The sequence below is a fragment of the Mycena indigotica genome (genome assembly GCF_014461135.1).
Source record: "Mycena indigotica strain 171206Taipei chromosome Unknown Mind.scaff0012, whole genome shotgun sequence".
Classification (NCBI taxonomy): domain Eukaryota; kingdom Fungi; phylum Basidiomycota; class Agaricomycetes; order Agaricales; family Mycenaceae; genus Mycena; species Mycena indigotica.
This window is the reverse complement of record NW_023503011.1, coordinates 1,141,189-1,158,967: the sequence shown is the minus strand read 5'-3', so window position 1 is coordinate 1,158,967 and position 17,779 is coordinate 1,141,189. Positions and strand designations below refer to the sequence as shown.

General features: G+C 51.8%; 2 protein-coding genes across 2 annotated transcripts; both read left to right on the top strand.

The window, feature by feature from the left end:
* Positions 1–2,669: 2,669 nt before the first annotated feature.
* MIND_01233500 (uncharacterized protein) lies at positions 2,670–3,990 on the top strand (the record flags this gene model as incomplete). Its single annotated transcript, XM_037368832.1, has 8 exons — positions 2,670–2,698; positions 2,752–3,039; positions 3,087–3,138; positions 3,187–3,254; positions 3,300–3,407; positions 3,462–3,559; positions 3,613–3,857; positions 3,913–3,990. 8 exons carry the CDS (start codon positions 2,670–2,672, stop codon positions 3,988–3,990), a joined length of 966 nt encoding a protein of 321 aa, XP_037214800.1.
* Positions 3,991–14,471: 10,481 nt separating this feature from the next.
* Positions 14,472–16,139, top strand: MIND_01233400 (Flavocytochrome C; the record flags this gene model as incomplete). Its single annotated transcript, XM_037368831.1, has 7 exons — positions 14,472–14,587; positions 14,635–14,730; positions 14,777–15,142; positions 15,192–15,366; positions 15,404–15,605; positions 15,653–15,903; positions 15,951–16,139. The coding sequence occupies 7 exons, from the start codon at positions 14,472–14,474 to the stop codon at positions 16,137–16,139; spliced, it is 1,395 nt and encodes a 464-aa protein (XP_037214799.1).
* Between the last annotated feature and the right edge of the window lie 1,640 nt (positions 16,140–17,779).

The following is a 17,779-nucleotide window of genomic DNA, read 5'->3' as shown; positions in this document are numbered from 1 at the left end:
CGCTGCATTCAAAGGGGGGGGGGTGATGTCAGGGGAACCTCCCTTTCGGCCCGGAGACGCGCCCGATTCCGGTCCGATTCCGGTTCCGACTCCGGTCCGGCCCTCCATCTCGCCCGCACAATCACCAATCCGTCAACGCCCTCCCGACGGTCGCCCTGGGACCTCGCCTGCGACGCCGCCCAAGCCTTCTGTGCCCGACAGCGGCAGCTACGGACAAGCAGTATATAGTCAGCTACCTAGCAGGCGGACCCTCAGAGTTTCTTCTCTTTGGATCCTCCCCTGCTAGGTCAGCTTCATTTGTATTCGCTTACTAATGTTCACCCTTTGGATCCTCCCCTGCTAGGACCTTGATCTCAGGCCTCCGGGGTTGCCCTTACAACAGTATTGGAATGCGGTTTCGGAGCTTATGCAAGGACAAGGACATGTGGAGGTGCGGTTAAACAGGAAACATGACTCAGTGAAAACGAGGGCTTGGCTGCAGATTGCGGCGACCGTAAACCGTAACCGTCCAACCAAACAACTCGACAATAGATTGCGATTATCTTGTTAGAGGAGTTGCCTAACGGTGTCTGGCGGTTAGCCTCAAGTTATGAGTATCGATGGAAAGCTAGGAGGTGGAGCAACATGATGATAACAACAACAGTTAGTGGACCGTTCATAAAAACACATAGACAGTCGCAAGAAAAGAGGATTTACAAAGGTCATTGACATCAAACACACATTACTGGTCATCTAGACCTGGATTTTCAACTCTGGGCCTCATGGCAAAATGATACCTTACAAATTATGCACATGGACCATCATTCTGTTGTGGCGATTTACCTGATCTTATCATTTTCTGTTTAGTATTTATATCTCTGTCCTGTATTTGAGCGATTCATGGATTGCCCCGCATTACTAGGTGCATCTGGGGATCTAGCTCGTCAATATCATCTTGCTAGCTCTTTCATTTAGTAAAAAGGTGTTGTGATTGAAGAGTTGAGGGTTCCGGTTACCGTATAAAAGAGTTTCGGTTGGTGTACACTTGGTTTTGGTTGGCGGTCGAGAGTTTAAGGCAGTTAGTCCTGACTTGAGATGACTCCTTGGGTTTAAGGCAGTTAGTTCCTGATCCAAACGAGTATAAACGGTTCTGGGCATCATATTGGCGCTTTCCTATAGTACACTTAAGAACAACCACAAAACGAATCTTTAGTATGACAATGGGCAGAATGTTAACAGCTTTGGCACACCCCCAGACAGGACAGACCAACACACTATTTTGCTCGGAACATGTCTTGAATGGCGGTTCAGTGTAGAGGAGTCACAGTGGATTCATCTGTGACTCCTCGTTTTAGTAATACAATGATAATAATTGAATGAATTTTCTTGTTATAAGGCTGTAGGTTAAAAAGTTCTCCCCATGGACTCACAGGGCTGTTTTGAATTTTTTCTGGGTCAAAATATGAACTTTTTTTTTGAGAAACTTGCGTGCAAAATGTTGGAGAAAAAACTTGGAGTTTTACTTGTAAAAATTCCGGAAAAACTGACCATTTGTGCAAGAATTCTTCCGGATCAAAAAATTTCACCAGCAAAAATATTGAAATACACCTTGATTTTTTTCCTTCGGTTTTTTTTCTTGGCAAAAACTTTGCAAAAACTTGAAATTATTGTCCTAGTTTTTTCACTATATATAGTCTGGCTTTTTTTCACAGTAATCATTGGGTAACAAACTTCAAGTTATTTTTCTGAGATTTTTGAAGCAAAAGTTGGCGAAAAAGTTCAAATTTTGACCCAGAACAAATTCATTAAAATTTTTCAAAATTTTTAGCAAACTTTTCAAAAAAAAAAAATTGTGGAAACAGCCTAGTGACTGACTAGCTAAGGCCCACACAGTTACAATGACTTTTTCACACTACAGCAATGCAACCACCAAGTGAAAAAATTTTCTATTGCATTGCATATTCTGCACAGCTTGACACGTGCCTTTGTTGATGGTCCGTGCACTGCTTGATGACGACGTTACCTAGATCTTCTCTCTGACGCTGCACAGACAAATGCCTGGAGTGATATGTGAATACTCCTGGCTAGCTGTGAATGCCAATATGAAAGTAATACTTACTGCGCACAGTGGACAATTCTACGATCTGTGAATTGCATGACATGGAAGCCATGACGTGATGGAATTTGTCATTCACCTTTTCTCCTCACGACCACCACATCTCGGCCAATTTTTCACCTGGGATCTGCCCTAACCGGCAGATGTTGTTCACGGGAAGTGAAGAAGTGCACCTGCTACTGTCACCGAGCATTTCGCCGGCGGCAGCGCTGTCTCCAGGTGCGAATCGGCGTTATGCATCCCACCGCGTGTATGGCTATACTCATAGACCTTCGCAGCTCCCGTCTCGGGTACTCTTGGCTCGCGCTCCAAGAATGTCTCTATTCGGGATACGTTTCAAGCTCGCGGGCTTCTGCTGTGATTGCATGTGCCAATCCATCCTAGACGAGTTTTTCGTTAGGTTCGCACTCCGACAGCGTGTGCCCATATCAGGGCAGCTGTAAAGGGTACCTTCATCAACTGGGTGAGGGAAGAGCGATGCGGGGCGGAGAAAGTCTATTACCCCGCAACTTCCCGGGTTTTAAGCGTTTAAGAAGGGGTCGCTTCCGCGCGTGTGCACCCCTTCTCGGCCGCCATGAATGTCGACCCGCTCCTGGCAGAAGTGTGCGTGCTCTGTCCCTCCTGTCTCGCAGCTCTCAGTGAGGTCATGACCGCAGGCTCCAGCTGGCGGCTTCGTGGGTCAACGTCGGCCTCTATACCCTCGAGGTCGTCCTCGTCGTCGGGTATTTCCGGAAGCGGCCGACCCGCCCGTTCTACCGCGCGGCGGTGAGTGCGATGCTGCTCTTTGACACTGTGTGCACACTGGACGTTTGTGTACACGTGTGCTTCCGCATAATGGGGCTCTCGGAGGACGCTCAGCTCGTGCCGAATGCCATCTCGGTGTTCATGACGTATGCGACGGCAACGGCGGAGGAAATCGTGATGTGCTATGTATTCTATACCCTGTGCGTTTTTTCACCGCTTGTGCTGTTCGTAGATGATCTGGCGCCAGGACACACAATCTGTTTTTACTTCTTGTCCTTGGGACATTAATAGTCGGACATGTATGTGGCCTATCTCGGTCGGGCTCTCCGTTGATTCCCCTCACACAGCTTTCACTTGCACTGGTATCCGGCAGTCTGATGCTAGTCCGCTCATCCATGGCTTTGCGAGTTGCAAGGTGACTTGTGTCTATACCATTTTCCGCCCATTCACGTTGTTTTAGTGCATCCTCCGTCACTTGTGCCTCCACGGACCTTGCCATCGCCGGGTGTCTCGCATTCAAAGTCTGGAAGCTCATGGGCTCCGCACATCTACTAGATTCTCGGTTCAGGTGGGCACTGTTATTTGTTGCTGTTCCTCGGGATTAGTGACCCCGTACCCACAGCCTAGCCCGTAGATTCTTCCTGCTTGTGATCAGCTCCGGTCTGCTCGTCGCGACAAACACGCTTCTGATGACGGGCTTGCTGCTCACACGGAACCCCGGTTGGTTCTCCCATGGTACATGCTCAACAATCGCTATGGCTGATGTATGACAGCGTTCAGCTTCTTCTACTCGTGCCAGGGACGCGTGTACGCGCTGACGTTGCTGGGGAACTTTCTCGTGGGAATACCGTTCCGAGCATCCTCCCCGGGTTCCGCCGCACAGGAACTTGACCTCAGTCGGAGCATGGGTCTGCGCATCGCGTCGGGGATACTTGGCACGCATGACCGGCGGCATACCACGGGCGGGAATCACACGAGCGGGGCCACGGGAATGGGGGAGGTAAACTCGGGTAGTCTGGTGAGTCTTCAATCGGAAAATCAGTATGCCTGGACTAATGTATCGATTCCGATAGTATTATTCGCGGTGGGTGAAGGAGCAGTGCAAGGAGGCGGATATGCCCAGCCGTCCGCGTGTTATGTCGGTGCCGTAAGGGGGTGGTCGACGAACGAGATTCAATTTTGCTTGTGGCCATGCACTGTCATATGCGCGGCGTGATGTCAAGAATATTCTCTTTCAAGTTGTATTCTTTAGTATAAAGTCTGTCAACATTATCATTGGCCAAACCTTAAAGATATGATATGCCAGGCATTATTGTTGAGGATAATATGGCACCTTTTAATCTCAGCTTATAATATAGTATCTAATGATTCTAGTCTTCCAGTTTTTACACTGACTAAAGCAGTATAAAGTCAAGTTCTCTTTCAAGTTTCAAATGACCATAATTTTTGTTAAGTATATCTAACTTGACTATCTATAAGTATGGGGGACATACTGTAAAAAAAGTATTTGATACATGTTTTAAACTGGATACTATGGCGGTCAAAGTGGGGAAGTATTAAATTTCCATACACTTTGTGAAAATTTTACTTTTCCGCAACTTTTTGGGCAAAAAACCATTTTCTGCAACTTTATTCTCTAAACTTGACAAATAGTTGCGGATCCCAGCCATTTCTAAAATCTGCAAAACATTTTCAAAGAACATTTTTTCCCGCAACATTTTTCTATCTTGAATACCAGTCATTCCGACCAAGTATCTGCTTCAAGTTCCCGCCACCATGCCCAGCGTCGTCAATGTCCCCCCCAATTTGGCACCGGTCCGGGGTCCGGACATACACGAAGTGCCTCCGCCGCTGCAGGGTTCACCGTCAAGTCGTTGTCCTTTCAAGGGCCACTACATACCAGGCCCATTCACAGCCTGCCCCACGGACCCCGCACATCAGAGGGGCGCCACCAAATACGATGTTCACAATGGAGCCCGAACGGCCAGCAAGTCGGCAGAGCCATGGTCATGGACATGGTACCAGTGGGATAGAGGCGGTGAGTATACAGTTGCGGACAATCAAACTCAACAACTTTTATAGCTCCAATACTACTCGTAAAATTATTTATATTACTGCATAAAAGGACAATAAGAATATATTCTTGATTTTAGACACTGTCAAAAGTTCAAAAAGTTCAAGTTTTAGGTAAGGTAATGTAAATTGCTTCGCCGTACCGCGTTTCTCACGCTACGGGCACGTGACCGGTACCGTTTGAAAGGGAATTTTCCGCTCTTTCCAACGGCACCATTCGTAAAAGATTCCATTGAGCCAGAAATCAGCCAAGTGATGTAGCCAAGATCTTGTGACCTAGCTTCTATCTCATACCCGGGTTCTTTCCCAGATTAGCTAGATAAGCCCAGCCAACTATTTCAGTTGTCTTGGGGGTCTCTCAGGCTTTCTCCTTGCCCTTCCCCACCATGCCTCCTCATAAAAAAGGTCCAGGTAAAGGCAGAAATATTTCAGGACTCAGAAACCAGAGCTCTAGAACGCAATCTGAAGCAATACCTACAGAAATACAGCCTATAGATCCAATACCCCCAAATGCTGCTCCAGTTCAAGTATATTGGCTGAGATAGACAAGGCAGGAGTCAATAAGTAATAGTTTCTTTCATGTATGTAATTAATATAGTGGCCCAGAAGCTCACTGAGGTACACAATATTGTTGTTGAAATGGTCCAACATATTCGCCGTACATGATTTCTCGTGGGAAAATTCTGAAAATTTGTCAGTAGGGGTTTTTTTAGGTGCTGAATCTGATCTAATTTGTACGCTACCTCTCATCGCCAGCGGGTCAGAGCTGACAGCACCACCCGAGTTGTCGGGGGAGTTCCGGAGGAAAATGTGGTACTGAGGTAAAGTTGCGAAAAGTGTTGTAAGAAATAAATATTGCAGAAAATATGTACTTTGGAAAAATATTTTGCGGATTTGGGGAATGGGTGTGATCTGCAACTTTCTGACAATTTTGGGAAATAAAGCTGTGGAAAACAGTGTTTTGTTCAAAATGTTGTGGAAAACTGAAATTCTCACAAAGTGTGTGTAAAATTAATACTTCCCCACTTTAACCGTATGGGAGACATACTGTAAAAAAAGATTAGAGACAACTTAGGTAAAATACAGCTAAAAATATGATACAACTCTATATCAACTACAACTACATGTTTGTCAGATACAACTTCACCAATAACATGTACAACTTGTCTGAGTACAACTTTCCAACATGAGACAACTTTTTTGAGAGCATGTACAACTTTGGGGGATACAACTTTTTTGGAAGCATGTACAACTGCCAGAATCACAACTTGTCCAGAAACAACTTTACATTTGGCCAAAGACAACTACAACTTTTAATAAGACATCTTTGGCCCTAATTCAGGTACAACTTTTTCCTGGGTGGGGCAACTTGAGTCTGGCTGTGACAAGTCCAACTTGGGCAAAGACAACCTGTCATTATCTACAACTTTCCAAAATGCAACTTTTCCTGAGTACAACTTTTTGGGCATACAACTAGCCAGTTGGACAACTTTTCCTAGGACAACTTTATTTCTGTATGCAGTTTATTTGAATGCAATCTGAACTTTTTTGGCCAGCCATCACTGATATCATCAGCGGATCAGATAAACACATTAAACATGCTTTGCTCTACCACTGCCTTTATGATCACCTTTGATGGCCGCTGATGGCAAGTGATGCAGTAACTGAAGTTGTACCTTGTCTGAAAAAGTTGTATGTAGGCCCAGAAAAGTTGTACCAGAGGCTTTGGCAACATGTATCTTGCGAAGTTGTGATTTACAAAGTTGTTGTCAGGGGAACCCCCGCTTCGGCCTCCTTCGGACCCTCCGAACGCATCCGAGGCGCATCCGACCGGCGCCCCCCTCGGACGCTCCGACCCACCCCGACCATCGTCCCACGGCCTCCTTCGCCCGCACAATCACCGATCCGTCAAGACCCTCCCAACGATCACCTTGGGACAGAGCCTGCGACGCCGCTCAGGCCTTCTGCGCTCTACGTCGGCAGTTACGGACGACCAGTATATAGTTGGCGCCCTAGCAGACGGACCCTTAGAGTTTCTTCTCTTTGGATCCTCCCCTGCTAGGTCGGTCCCTCCGTGTATTTCCCGTAGCTTTTATTCACGCTTTGGATCCTCCCCTGCTAGGCTTTCGTCGGAGTCTCCAGGGTTGCCCTTACAGCAGAAGAAACTCTCTACGGGATTAACCGGTCAAGATTGCCAGGTTTGGCGCTGATTCAGGCTCGGAGTACGAGTCCGTACCCCCCTCGTCACCGCCCCTGCCACTTGACCCCTCCTCCTCTGCTCTTGTCGTCTTTACGCCCGCTATGTCCACCGGAGCTGCTCCGGACGCTGACGCGCATGGACGCACTTGAGGCGAAACTAGACAACCTCACCAATATCCTCACCCACCTTGCTTCCCAGGCTTCCGCTGCCGCACCACCTTCGGCAGCTCCCGAACCGCCCCTGGCATCTCCGAATGCCCCCGACGGGATGCGTTATTTGGTGATATTACTGTCGCCTCAAAACTGGTCTTACGACCAAACCCTCCGTTTGCGTTTAACGGGGATCGCAAACGCGGCCGCGCCTTCCTATACGCGGTCAAGACTTACGCCGGCTTGCCCCGGAGGCCTTCGTGGTCAACGGAGAGCCGAGCGAAGGAAAAGGCCCGTCCGCTACGCCATGTCCTATATGGCGGAGGGACCTGCTCAGCAGTGGGCAGAGCGTCATGGGAGCAAAACCCCCTTCCCCTTCCCTCGGTGGAACCTATTCCTCTCCGAGTTTCGCCTTCGGTTCGTTGAGGAGAACGAGCAGGACCTTGCGCTTGCCAAGTTGGAGAGCGCGGGTTATCACATGGGAACGCGGGATGTCTACAGATACACCGACGACTTCGAGGACCTAATGGACCTCGCCGGATTCGAAGACGCGTTGGTTAAGGTGACCAAGTACCGCCACGGACTTGATCCCCTGATCAACAACGGCATCACGTCTTCGAACGACCCCCCAGACCTCCGTGACTATCTGGGCTGGCGCACTCCGGGCTTTCCGACAATATGAAGCCCTGGTGCGAGCGAAGCTCATTAAGGGAACGGCTACCCCGCGGACCGCCGGGAGCTCCGCGGCGCCTTCCCCATCACTCGTTCGGCAACTCCGTTCCCCATCCGCCCGGTGGCCGCACCTGCGCCACCCGCGGCCCGCGCCCCGTCCCGGTACCTCCGGCTCCCGTCCCTATGGAGTTGGATCGTACTAGGGCTCGGGCGCCCCTCGTCGAGCCTGCTTCAGATGCGGCGACCCCAATCACTTGGCTCGGGACTGTCCGCTCCCCGCCGATGTTCGCCATATGGACATCCTCGACGAGGTGATCCAGCAACTTGGCGATGAGATGCTGGGAGAGCTACTTGCGCGGTTGTCCGACACCGCGGCCTTAGCAGAAGCGCATTCGGAGGCTCCGGCAGAGGATTTTGTCCCCTGACGAGTGACTGGTGTGCCCTCGTTCGCGTCCATAAATCGTTTCACTTGTTTGTATGATGAATCAACTCCCTTGCCTTACAACGAGCCTGAAACGAAAGACGCACCCCCTGCCCCCTCCGAAGCCCCCCGTTGGATTCGCCGACTTGCCTGGGAGAAAAAGCTACCTGGCAGTTATACCATCTCTGCCGCTCCTGGCGTTAACTCGCTGCACCTCCCCCTTGAACTTGAGTCCACTGCGAACGCGCTCAAGCTCTCCCTCTCGGGTCTGGTCGACTGCGGAGCCACTTCGGACTTTATCGACACAGAATACGTCAACCGAAACAACGTGCCAGTCCGAAATCTCTCAGTACCCATACCGGTCTACAATGTCGATGGCACCCCCAATGATGCTGGGTCTATTCGCCAAATCGCGGACCTGGTCCTACGATACAACGGACACTCCGAACGCGTTCAGCTGGCTGTAACCCACCTTGGGAAACAGGACTTGATACTCGGGTACTCCTGGCTCAAAAAGCATAACCCCGAGATCAACTGGGAAACAAAGGAGGTGAAAATGAGCCGCTGCCCCCGAAGCTGCTCCACCTGCCGCAACGAGGAACGGACCGAGCGCTGAGGTTCGCCGCCTCCGACTCCTTAAATCGCGCTTACTTGCGGGCGCCTTCCCCACCGTTTGCGCTATCGATATCGCTGGCCCAGACGATGCCGACGACGAACTCGGAGCTCCTTCGGACCCTCCGGAGCGCTCACCAGACCTTGACGACGACGAGCATCTTGAAGACGGCGACCGCATCTTCTACACCTCCTTTCGCCCAATCGAGGAGATTCGCGCTGGGAGCACCGTGTCCCAACGCCTTGCAGAGGCCTTCGCCCGTAACTCGGCCCCCCCGCCTTCGGAGATTCCGGACTGGGCCAAGGAGTTCCAAGACGTCTTTGACAAGGAGTCCTTCGACACGTTACCAGAGCGGAGGGCTTGGGACCACGCTATCGAACTCGTTCCCGACGCGAAGCCCGCTAATTGCAAGGTGTATCCGATCTCCCCCTTGAACAGCGCAACTTGACGAGTTCATCGAGGAGGGACTTGCCACAGGCCGTATCCGCCCTTCGAAATCTCCGATGGCTTCCCCCGTCTTCTTCGTTAAGAAAAAGGACGGAGGACTTCGGTTTGTCCAGGACTACCGCGCCCTCAACGCAATGACGATTAAGAACCGGTACCCCCTCCCGTTGATTAATGACCTTATCAACAGGCTTAAGGGCGCCCGTTACTTCACCAAACTCGACGTTCGCTGGGGCTTTAATAACGTCCGGATTAAAGAAGGAGACGAGTGGAAGGCGGCCTTTCGGACCAACCGAGGGTTGTTCGAACCTTTGGTGATGTATTTTGGCCTGACGAACTCCCCGCGACTTTCCAAACGATGATGAATGACATTTTCCAGGATCTCATTCTCTCAGGAGACGTCATGATCTACCTCGACGATATCCTTATCACGCATTCGGACCTCCGTAAGCACCGCGAGATCGTCCTGAAGTCCTTCGGCGACTCCGAATGCACAAGCTGTACCTTCGCAAGGAGAAGTGCGACTTGAGAAATCGTCAATCGAGTACCTGGGGGTTATCATCTCTCACAACCACGTCGAAATGGATCCCGTTAAGGTTGCCGGAGTCTCCGCATGGCCTCCGCCCGAGAACAAGAAGGACGTCCAGCAGTTCCTGGGGTTTGCTAATTTCTACCGCAGGTTCATTCGGGATTTCTCGGCCCTAGCGCAACCCCTCTTCGCGCTCACCAAGAAAGACCAGAAATGGGCCTGGGGAGACGCCGAAGCCGCCGCCTTTCAAGCTATCAAAGACGCGGTCGTCTCAGAGCCCGTCTTAGCGATCCCGGACGACTCCCGGCCTTTCCGACTTGAAGCAGACAGCTCAGATTATGCGACGGGGGCGGTTCTTTCACAACAATCCGCCCCGGACGGGAAGTGGCACCCTGTAGCGTTCTATTCCAAAAGCTTAAATGATGTCCAGCGCAACTACGAGATTCACGACAAGGAGATGCTCGCGATCATCCGCGCACTCGAGGAGTATCGGCATTTCCTCGAGGGCGCCGCGCATCCGGTCGAGATCTGGACTGACCATAAGAATTTGGAGTATTTCCGAAAGGCACAGCACCTTAACCGTCGGCAAGCCCGATGGTCGTTGTACCTTTCCAGGTTTGACTTTACGCTGCACCACGTCCCCAGGTCGCCAGATGGGCCGTCCCGATGCTCTCTCTCGCCGGCCCGACCACGGTATCTCCGGCGACAACTCGGATGTCACCCTCTTACGCCCCGAACTGTTCCACGTTCGCTTGAGGAGGCCGTCACCGTCTCTGGGCCTGGCTCTGAACTTGTCCGCGACATCAAGGAAGCGCTATCCGGTGAGCCTGACCTAGAGGAGCCCGTCGCGCTTGCGGCCCGGCAACTCTTGAAGGTCCGAGGTCAAGTTCGGGGCCCCCGCTCATCACGTTCGGACGAGTGGGCCGTCTCCGGCGACCTCCTGTACTTCCGCGGCAAGGTTGTAGTCCCTAAAGACAAGGACCTAAGGAGGCGCATCATCGAGCTCTGCCACGATACGCGAGTCGCCGGACACGCCGGGCGGTTCAAGACCTTAGAGTTGGTTTCGGCGCAACTACTGGTGGCCGCAGATGTCTCGCCATATCGGACGCTACGTCGCGACCTGCGACTTATGCTGCCGCACGAAGGCCCTCCGAAGGCTTCCGCATGGAGAGCTCCATCCGACCGAAGTCCCGCCCGAACGTTGGCACACTGTCACTGTAGACTTCATTGTCGAGCTGCCCGAGGCCCATGGGTATGACGCGGTTATGGTAGTGGTCGACGCCCTCGGAAAGCGCGCCCACTTCACTGAGTGCCATACGACAATAGACGCGGTCGGAGCTGCCCGCTTGTACTATCGGAACGTCTGGAGGCACCACGGAACCCCGAGAAGTACATTTCGGACCGTGGCTCGCAGTTCATCGCTGACTTCACGCGAACTCTGGCGCTTAATTGGCGTCAAACCGGCTACCTCCACGGCTTACCACCCGCAAACCGACGGACAAACCGAGCGCGTTAACCAAGAGCTCGAGCAGTACATCCGGATCTTCACCAACTACCAACAAGACGACTGGGACGAGCTTATCCCTGCCGCTGAGTTCGCCTATAACAACCACGTTCACTCCTCCACTCAACAGGTACCCTTTATGACGGACACTGGCCGGCTCCCCGAATGGGTTTCGAGCCAGGCGCCCGCTCAGAGTTGGAGTCGGTAAACGAGTTTCGCGATCGGATAGCTAACGGCGTCTCCGAGGCAAAGGCCGCACTCGTTAAAGCCAAAGACGAGTATAAACGGTACTACGATCGGAAACGTTCGGACGCTCCGAAGATTCAAGTTGGTGATAAGGTTTGGTTGGACGCCTCTGACATTAGAACGACTCGGCCCTCCGAGAAGTTCTCCCACAAGCGCCTTGGACCGTTCAAGGTGCTCGCAGAGGTTAGCAAAGGTGCCTACAAGCTAGACCTCCCCCCCGTTACTCCAAGCTCCACCCCGTCTTCCCCGTTGTTAAGCTCGAACCCGCTCAGGACGACCCCTTCGACGGACGACCCGGCTACGACGAACCGCCCCCGAACTAGAGGACGGAGTTCCCGAATGGGAAGTCGAGGAAATCTTGGATGCCAGGATAAGGTATAAGCGTCTTAACTATTTCGTCAGGTGGAAAGGCTACGATGCTTCACACGACTCGTGGGTTCGGTTCGACCGTGTCTTTGCGCCAGACAAGATTGCGGACTTCTATCGGAGATACCCGGGTAAACCACGGCACATCGCCTCAGCAACCTTCGACTCGCTGCCCTTCCGTATTATGCGTCGGGACGCCGCATTCAAAGGGGGGTGATGTCAGGGGAACCCCCGCTTCGGCCTCCTTCGGACCCTCCGAACGCATCCGAGGCGCATCCGACCGGCGCCCCCTCGGACGCTCCGACCCACCCCGACCATCATCCACGGCCTCCTTCGCCCGCACAATCACCGATCCGTCAAGACCCTCCCAACGATCACCTTGGGACAGAGCCTGCGACGCCGCTCAGGCCTTCTGCGCTCTACGTCGGCAGTTACGGACGACCAGTATATAGTTGGCGCCCTAGCAGGCGGACCCTTAGAGTTTCTTCTCTTTGGATCCTCCCCTGCTAGGTCGGTCCCTCCGTGTATTTCCCGTAGCTTTTATTCACGCTTTGGATCCTCCCCTGCTAGGCTTTCGTCGGAGTCTCCAGGGTTGCCCTTACAGTTGTTCCAGTCTAGGTTGAAGTAGCACTTGAAAAAGTTGTACTCAAAATGAAAAACCAAGTTGTATTCAAGAAAGTTGAAGATGTTGCTGGAAAGGTTGTCTGCTTATTATGAGTTATCAGCAGTCAGAAAAGTTGCACTTGCAGAAGTTGAACATGTCTCCAGAAAAGTTGTCATCAAGTATAAACTTGTCACCAGTCAAAGTAAAACATGTCACCAGAAAAGCTGTCTTTGAGGTTGACTTGTACATGTACACAGGGTGAAAAGTTGTATCCAATTTGCAAAGTTGTATCTAAAAACTCTAAAAAAGGTGAGTTGTACCTTCAAAAAGTTGTATCCAGTTTAAAACATGTATCAAATACTTTTTTTACAGTATGTCCCCCATATAACCGCCATAGGATACAACTTTTTGAAGGTACAACTCACCTTTTTTAGAGTTTTTAGATACAACTTTGCAAATTAGATATAACTTTTCACCCTGTGTGCATGTACAAGTCAACCTCAAAGACAGCTTTTCTGGCGATATGTTTTACTTTGGCTAGTGACAAGTTTATACTTGATGACAACTTTTCTGGAGACATGTTCAACTTCTGCAAATGCAACTTTTCTGACTGCTGATCACTCATAATAAGCAGACAACTTTTCCAGCAACATCTCCAACTTTCTTGAATACAACTAACTTTTTTCAAGTGCAACTTTCTTTCTGAGGTACAACTTTTTCAAGTGCAACTTCAACCTAGACTAGAACAACTTTGTAAATCACAACTTTGCACGATACATATTGCCAAAGCCTCTGGTACAACTTTTCTGGGCCTATATACAACTTTTTCAGACAAGGTACAACTTGAGTTACTCCATCACTTGCTATCAGCGGCCATCAACGGTGATCATAAAGGCAGTGGTAGAGCAAAGCATATTTAATGTGTTTATCTGATCTGCTGATGATATCAGTGATGGCTGGCCAAAAAAGTCCAGGTTGCATTCAAATAAACTGCATACAGAAATAAAGTTGTCTTAGGAAAAGTTGTCCAACTGGCTAGTTGTACTTGTCACAGCCAGACTCAAGTTGCCTTACCCATGAAAAAGTTACACCTGAATTAGAGCCAAAGATGTCTTATTAGAATTTGTAGTTGTCTTTGGCCAAATGAAAAGTTGAAAGTTGTCATTCTGGCAGTTGTACATGGTTCTAAGGAAGTTGTATCCCCCTAAAGTTGTATATGCTTTCAAACAACTTGAAACAAGTTGTCTCCCTATTGGAAAGTTGTATTTAGACAAGTTGTACATGTGATTGGTAAAGTTGTATTTGACAAACATGTAGTTGTAGTCAATATGAAGTTGTACCATATTTTTGTTGTATTTTGCCCAAGTTGTCTCTAATCTTTTTTACAGTATGTCTCCCATATGGCTCCCATATATAAGTTCAGATTCTGCTTTAACCACACTATGCAAAAACACCTGAACTATTAAGTCAAGTGCCTATGTCTGTACATGTATGACAATGAAAAAAAAGTGCAAACGATAAAATTTCAGATCCGGGGGTCGAACGTGAGGCCATCCGAGTCACAGAAACGACTCCAGAATCGGATCCAGATCAAGAGTCGAGATCACGTCTTGCCCTTTGCCTTCTACTCCAGACCGTGCCCGCCGACTGCACTGGCAATGTTACGTGCGGACGGGCCACGCCGCCCAGCCATGCCCAGACCATTCCACCCTGATCGACCCGAGGGCTCGCAAAGCCTCCCACGCGTCTTCTGACGATACTCCCATCTTCCTCCAACGACGCTACCTCACGCATTGACGGCGCTTGCGCTAATGGCGACAGCAGGGGCACGGACGATTGTCGTGGGCGGTGGCCTGGCGGGCCTGAGCGCAGCCCATACGCTAGTAGAGCGTGGGCGGCGAGTGGTGTTGCTCGACAAGTGGCCGAGGTGTGTTGTGTTATCCTTCCCTTTTCATCAACGCTGACGAGTCCCAGCCTTGGAGGCAACTCCCTCAAGGCCAGCTCCGGCATCAATGGCGCTGAAACGGCGGCGCAAAAGGCACTCGGCATTGACGACAGCGTCGAGGCCTTGTGTGTCTCCATTCTATTTGTCTGACTCGATACCAACCTTTTGCAGTGCTGCTGACACGCTATCCTCTGCCATCCCGCACCAGCATCCCGACCTCATCACCGCCCTCACCGCCAACTCCCCCGCTGCCATTTCATGGCTCACGGACACATTTGGCATCGACCTCTCAGTTGTCGCGCGGCTCGGGGGACATTCCATTGCGCGCACCCATCGGGGAGAAGGCGGAGCGCCGGGCTACGCAATTACGGACGCGCTTATGAAGCGGCTAGGCGAGGAGAAAAAGGTCGAGATCGTGACGCATGCACGGGTGACGAGACTACTTGAAGAAGAGGGGCATATTGTGGGGGTGGAGTACCGGAATATGGCGGGTGAGACAGTCGTGGTGAGGGGCGAGGGCGTGATACTAGCCACTGGGTGCGTGTGTTTTCGTTTTTGTCTGTTTCCAAATCTTGACCTTGGTTAGTGGTTATGCGGCAGACCTGTCCCCGGACTCGCTCATCGCCAAACACCGACCCGACTTGCTTTCTCTTTCAACCACCAACGGCCCACATGCCACGGGCGACGGCATCACCCTCGCCACTTCCGATTCCCTCCCCGCCAGCCTCCGAGCGGGCACCACCGACCTATCGCTCGTTCAAGTACACCCCACGGGCTTTGTCGACCCCGCGAAACCAGATTCGACAACCCGCTTTCTGGCTGCGGAAGGGCTGCGCGGGGGCGGGAGGAATGCTTGTGGACAAGAACGGGAAACGGTTTATCAAGGAGGTCGAGCGACGCGATGTCGTCACTGCTGCGATGCAGACCGTCGAAAAGGAGGAGCGTGGGCCGGTGAGGCTGGTCATGGGGGAGAAGGCGGTCGCGGGCATGGCCAAGGCTTGTAAGTTGCTGTCTCTCTGCTGGCGTCTGTTGTGCTGAGCCGGTTAGGCGCGTTCTATGTCTTCAAGGGCCTGATGAAGCGCTACGACAACGCAAAGGCATTCGCCGACGACACTGGTGTCCCGCTGGATAACGTGCTCGACACGTTTGCGCAGTTTGGGACAGAGACGGATCCGTTGGGCAGTGGCGTGGACGCCGGTATGTCCTCGATATCGTCCTATCTTTCTCCACTCAACTCTCCAGCCTTTACTCCCGACGAACCGTTGCATGTAGCGATCACCACGCCTGTCGTGCACTACGTGAGTTCTCCCTCTGCTCTCTTTTGTCCCCACTTACCCACACAAAGACTATGGGTGGGTTGTCTGTCGATGCCTCCGCGCGTGTCCTTGCCGCAGAGAGTGGAGAGCCGATTCCCGGATTGTGGGCCGCGGGCGAGGTTATTGGCGGGGTCCATGGCCAGAACCGGCTCGCAGGGAGTTCCTTGCTGGAGGCGGTCGTATTTGGCCGGATCGCGGGCTCTGGGCCCGGGGCGTGATTTCTGTGGACTAAGAATGCGCATTCCCAAGTATTTAGCTGTTATTCTCTGCTCTCTGTACTGATAGTTAGTTCTGTTTCATTCTCGGATGGTTTAGATCCGACCGAAGCTGCTTGTCGTTTCTGTGCTCTGCATACATGCTATGTTTCTGCTTTTCGTCATCTCTTTCTGAGGGTGAAAGTCAAAGAGAGTTCTTCCTTCGTTGGCTATCGGCCGAAGACTCCGCCGTCCCCGATCAAGGGCCGCGCGCTTTTAGCTTTTCGAAGCGGCCGACACTGCAAACCTTGTCAGCATTCGAAAATAAATTTGAAATGGATACGAACCAAGATGTCGCGCCAGTCCAACCTATCCCACCACATTGGGCCCAATGAGCTGCCTGCGAGCCGGTTGGAGGTGAAGGGGTTGTCGTCGTGCTCGAAATAGTTGTTGTACTCTTAACCGTCGTAGAGCCTCCCGTCGGGCTTGTTGCCGAGCTCGATCCTCCAGAGCCTCCTGCGCCGCCGGGGATGATGCCGAACCATTTCAAGTCTTCATTGCCTTGAATGGGGACGGTATGCCCCACACCCTGCCCGGAAATGCCCTGAAGGTTGGGTCCGTAGATTGATTTTGTGTATCCTGAGAGTGGGGTGTTTTGCAGGACTTGCACTGGCGCGTTTGCGTTGTAGCCGAACACACCCGTCCACTGCTTGACTTCCTCGGCGAGATTGGGATAGAAGAGAACATTGTCGGCGGTGCCGTGGTACTCCTGGATCGGCGGGTAGGAGCCTGTGTAGCCTGGGTACATGTTGTGAACGACGTTAGCCCATTGGGTTGCTGTGTCGACGACTTGGCCGTTGGCGCAAGAAGAGTTCCAAGCATCGACTCCTCCCGAGCTCGAAACGAAACAGCCCGCGGGGACACCGGAGTAGACGGTTGCAGCCGCGAATAGGTTGGGATAGGCTGCACACAGGACGTTCGTCATCATCGCTGGAGACAATTCAATTAAGCTCCAACGACTCAGAGGCATATAACACACCTCCAGAGGAAGAACCCGTCACGAAAATGCGGCTTGCGTCGGCGCCATAGGTGTTGATAGCGTAGGTGACCATGTTTGCAATCGCGTTGCTGTCCCCTCCTCCGTTGTGCGTCAGACTCGCCTTCGACGACACGTCCCAGCAAGAGCCGGAGTTAGGAGAGTTGGGGAAGATGACGATGAAACCGTATTGATCTGCCAGCTGGGCATAGGGCGAGAACCCGTTGAAGTATGCCTGCGCACTTCCGCCGCAATAATGGATCGCAACGATGACGGCGGGTTTGGAGGCTACTGTCGTGGGCTTGTACACAAACATGCCGACATTGGTCGGGTTTGAGCCAAAGTTCGTGACCTGCTGGAGGGTAGAGGTCAGGCCATGGACGAGCCCGAAGAAGAGCAGGGTGGCGAGGAGTGGAAGCATTGTGGGGCTTAGCAGAACAATCAGTCTTGCGAGATGAGGCTTTGTACCCTCATAAACGCACCGGAATATTGCCTTGACCCAGCGCCAACTGAATGAAGAGCCATGAATGCTCCCGAGAAATCGTAATTGCTCCCGCTACCACAAGACCTCCCATCCGTCGAGTGCTCTTCGAGAGCTCCGAGGTACGAATGCATCGGGCGGGCCTCG